General features: G+C 40.6%; 1 protein-coding gene across 1 annotated transcript; it reads left to right on the top strand.

The window, feature by feature from the left end:
• The first annotated feature begins 1,297 nt into the window (after positions 1-1,297).
• Positions 1,298-3,718, top strand: tlcd5b (TLC domain containing 5b). Its single transcript, XM_056458560.1, has 2 exons — positions 1,298-1,501; positions 3,186-3,718. The coding sequence occupies exons 1-2, from the start codon at positions 1,306-1,308 to the stop codon at positions 3,716-3,718; spliced, it is 729 nt and encodes a 242-aa protein (XP_056314535.1). The 5' UTR covers positions 1,298-1,305.

The following is a 3,718-nucleotide window of genomic DNA, read 5'->3' on the forward strand; positions in this document are numbered from 1 at the left end:
CTGCTTGTTCAAACTACTTATTTATAATGAGCTGAATCAACACAATTCTTGAGATGTTTTTAGATAATTGTTTTATAATTTTGTAAAAAAAAAAAAAACAGGTCGCTGGTTCGAGCCCCTGCTGGGTCAGTTGGCATTTCTGTGTTGAGTTTGCATGTTCTCCCCGTGTTCGCATGGGTTTACTCCGGGTGCTCCGGTTTCCCCCACAAGTCCAAAGACATGCGCTACAGGTGAACTGGAAAGGCTAAATTGTCCGTAGTGTATGTCTGTGAAAGAGTGTGTATGGGTGTTTCCCAGTGATGGGTTGCGGCTGGAAGGGCATCCGTTGTGTAAAACATATGCTGGATAAGTTGGCGGTTCATTCCACTGTGGCGACCCCTCATTAATAAAGGGAATAAGCTGAAAAGAAAATGAATGATGGAATAATTGACTTCTGTTGGGACGATATGAAAGAATTTGTGTGGAACCCAGCATTTTTTGGGTTGTTATTTCTGTTTAAGTTATTAAGTTAATCTAAATAAAAATTACTATTATTATTGTATTTAAGTCATTTTTTATGGTTTTAATTAATTGGATGTTCATAATATTTTAATTTAAAAATGAATAATCTAATGATTTTTTTAAATTACTAATCTAGTTTGTCTGTGAAATCTATAAGTCACTTTTTAACCTTATGTAAGGTATAAAATACTGTTTTATTCCAAAAATTGAGTAAAATATCTCATGGTTACATGCAGATTAGTATTACTGTAACTAAAAGACACTTTTATAACTCTCATCCAAATTAATTATTTTTTATTATTATTATTATTATTATTATTATTATTTGTTCATTCATTCATTTTCTTTTCAGCTTAGTCCCTTTAGTAATCTGGGGTCGCCACAGCGGAATGAACCGCCAATTTATCCAGCATATATTTTACGCAGCGGATGCACTTCCAGCTGTAACCCATCACTGGGAAACACCCATACACTCTCATTCACAAACATACACTACGGACAATTTCGCTTACCCAATTTACCTATACCACATGTCTTTGGACTGTGGGGGAAACTGGAGCACCCCAGGAGAACAAGCAAACTCCACACAGAAATACCAATTGACCCAGCCGAGGCTCGAACCAGCGACCTTCTTGCTGTGAGGCGACAGCGCTACCCACCATGTCACCCTATTATTATTATTATTATTATTATTATTATTATTATCATTATTATTATTATTATTAAAATGTGTATGCTGCTCAATATTTTTTCTGATGTCATCTTTCTTATGTCTGAGAAATCAAAATATTCTCCTCTGCAGAGATGCCTTTGTTTATAGTGGAGATGAGCTGCAGCCTGATTGGCTGGCTCTTTCTGTACCTGTTGCTGTGTCACTTGAACAGTGGGAGGGACTCTGAGTGGAACTGCAGGCTGGTCACTCTGCTTCATGGCATCCTGATCATTTGTCTGACTGCATACATTGGTTTTATTGCTGGGCCATGGCCTTTCACACACCCAGGTAAGTTGCCCCATCTTGTTTGGAAGATTTTAAAATCAATAGTTATTTATACACTCACTTTATTAGGTACACTTGTCCAACTGCTTGTTAACGCAAAATTCTAATCAGCCAATCACATGGCAGCAACTCAATGCATTAGACATGTATGTTCAAGACGATCTGCTGCAGTTCAAACTGAACCTCATAATGGGGAAGAAAGGTGATTTAAGTGACTTTGAACGTGGCATGGTTGTTGGTGCCAGATTAACTGGTCTGAGTATTTCAGAAACTGCTGATCTACTGGGATTGTCACACACAACCATCTCTAGGGTTTACAGAGAATGGTCTGAAAAAGAGAAAATATTCAGTGAGTGGCAGTTCTGTGGGCGCAAATGCCTTGATGATACCAGAGGTCACAGGAGAATGGCCAGACTGGTTTGAGCTGACAGAAATGCAATGGTAACTCAAATAACCACTCGTTACAACTGAGGTACTGTATGCTGAAGAGCAACTCTGAATGCACAACATGTCGAACCTTGAGGTGCATGGGCTACAGCAGCTGAAGACCACACTGGGTGCCACTCTTTAGCTAAAAACTGAGGCTACAATTCACACAGGCTAACCAAAATTGGACAATAGTAGATTGGAAAAACGTTGCCTGGTTTGATGAGTCTTGATTTCTGCTGCGTCATTCAGAATTTAGCATCAACAACATGAAAGCAGGGATCCATCCTGCCTTGTGTCAACGGTTCAGACTGGTGTTGGTGGTGTAATGGTGTGGGGGATATTTTATTGGCACACTTTGGGCCCATTAGTTCCAATTGAGCGTTGTGTCAACGTTACAGCCTAACTAAGTATTGTTGCTGACCATGTTCATCCCTTTATGACACTATCCATCTTCAGATGGCTACTTTCAGCAGGATAATGCACCATGTCATAAAGTGTGAATCACCTTAGACTGGTTTAAACATGACAATGAGTTCACTGTACTCAAATGACAGTCACCAGTTCACAATCCAATAGAGCACCTTTGGCATGTGGTGGAACAGGAGGTTCATATCATGGATGTGCAGCCGACAAATCTTCAGCAACTGCGTAATGCCATAATGTCAAAATGGCCCAAAATCTCTGAGGAATATTTCTAGTACAATGTTGAATCTATGCCACGAAGGAAGTTCTCAAGGCAAAAGGGGGTCCAACTCCTTACTAATAATCTGTACCTAATAAAGTGGCCCATAATTAGAGACTTGGCAATGACTTGCATATTAACAACCTGATTACTATCCACAGCTCTCTGGAATCACAGAGGCCAGTTTTGCATGGGCATGATTTAACCCTTGTGTGCTGTTCAAATTGACTACCCTTTTGTTATGTTTGTGGCTATTTTGCCCTACTGACTTCCATTATAACAACATTTTTTGATTGCAAAGCCTTGACCTCAAATAATTATCCAGAGCTGATAAGGAAAATACGTCAAAATGAGATTTGTCACCAATAAAAATCCCATTTCCTGAAACACAGAGAATGATTTGGCTAAATTAAGACTCAAAATCCCCCCATGGATGAAAAACATGGAATGGATGAAAAACATCCCAAACAGAACACAAGGGCTAAACAAAGCTATAAATGAATTTCAACTGTCTGTCAGGTTTATTAACACCTTCAAGAATTATATGTGACTTTTGACTCTCCTTTTTGTTGCCAGGCACAGAAAACACATACCTCCAGATCTTGACTCTAGTTCTCAGCCTGGGATACTTCCTCTTTGACATGGCCTGGTGTGTGTATTTCCGTACAGAGGGTCCGGTGATGTTGGCCCACCACACCATGAGCATCTTTGGAATCCTGCTGGCACTGGGACTGGATGAGTCAGGCATCGAGACCTGCGCCGTCCTCTTTGGCAGTGAGATCACCAACCCACTCCTGCAGGCGCGCTGGTTCCTCAAGCGCATGGGCCGCTATGACAGTTTAGCTGGAGATGTGGTGGACCTACTCTTCATTCTTCTGTTTGCCTCAGTGAGGATCGGCGTTGGGAGCAGAATGCTGTACTGCGAATTAACTTCTCCAAAGCCATCGCTCATAGTCAAAGTTGGTGGGGTGGCAATTTACACTCTCTCATGGATCTTCATGGTAGACATTGCACGGTTTGCTTGCAGGAAAACTTGTGGTAAATACAGACGATGGAAGGAGCAGTACAAGCTGGATGATGTTAACGGACATGCTGTTAAAATAAAATAA

The sequence above is a fragment of the Danio aesculapii genome, chromosome 5 (assembly GCF_903798145.1).
Source record: "Danio aesculapii chromosome 5, fDanAes4.1, whole genome shotgun sequence".
NCBI classification, from domain to species: Eukaryota; Metazoa; Chordata; class Actinopteri; order Cypriniformes; family Danionidae; genus Danio; species Danio aesculapii.

Coding starts and splice junctions, on each gene's coding strand:
- tlcd5b (XM_056458560.1), top strand. CDS start 1,306: ATGCCTTTGTTTATAGTGGAGATGAGCTGCAGCCTGATTGGCTGGCTC. Junction 1,502..3,185: donor ATGGCCTTTCACACACCCAG/GTAAGTTGCCCC, acceptor TTTTGTTGCCAG/GCACAGAAAACACATACCTC.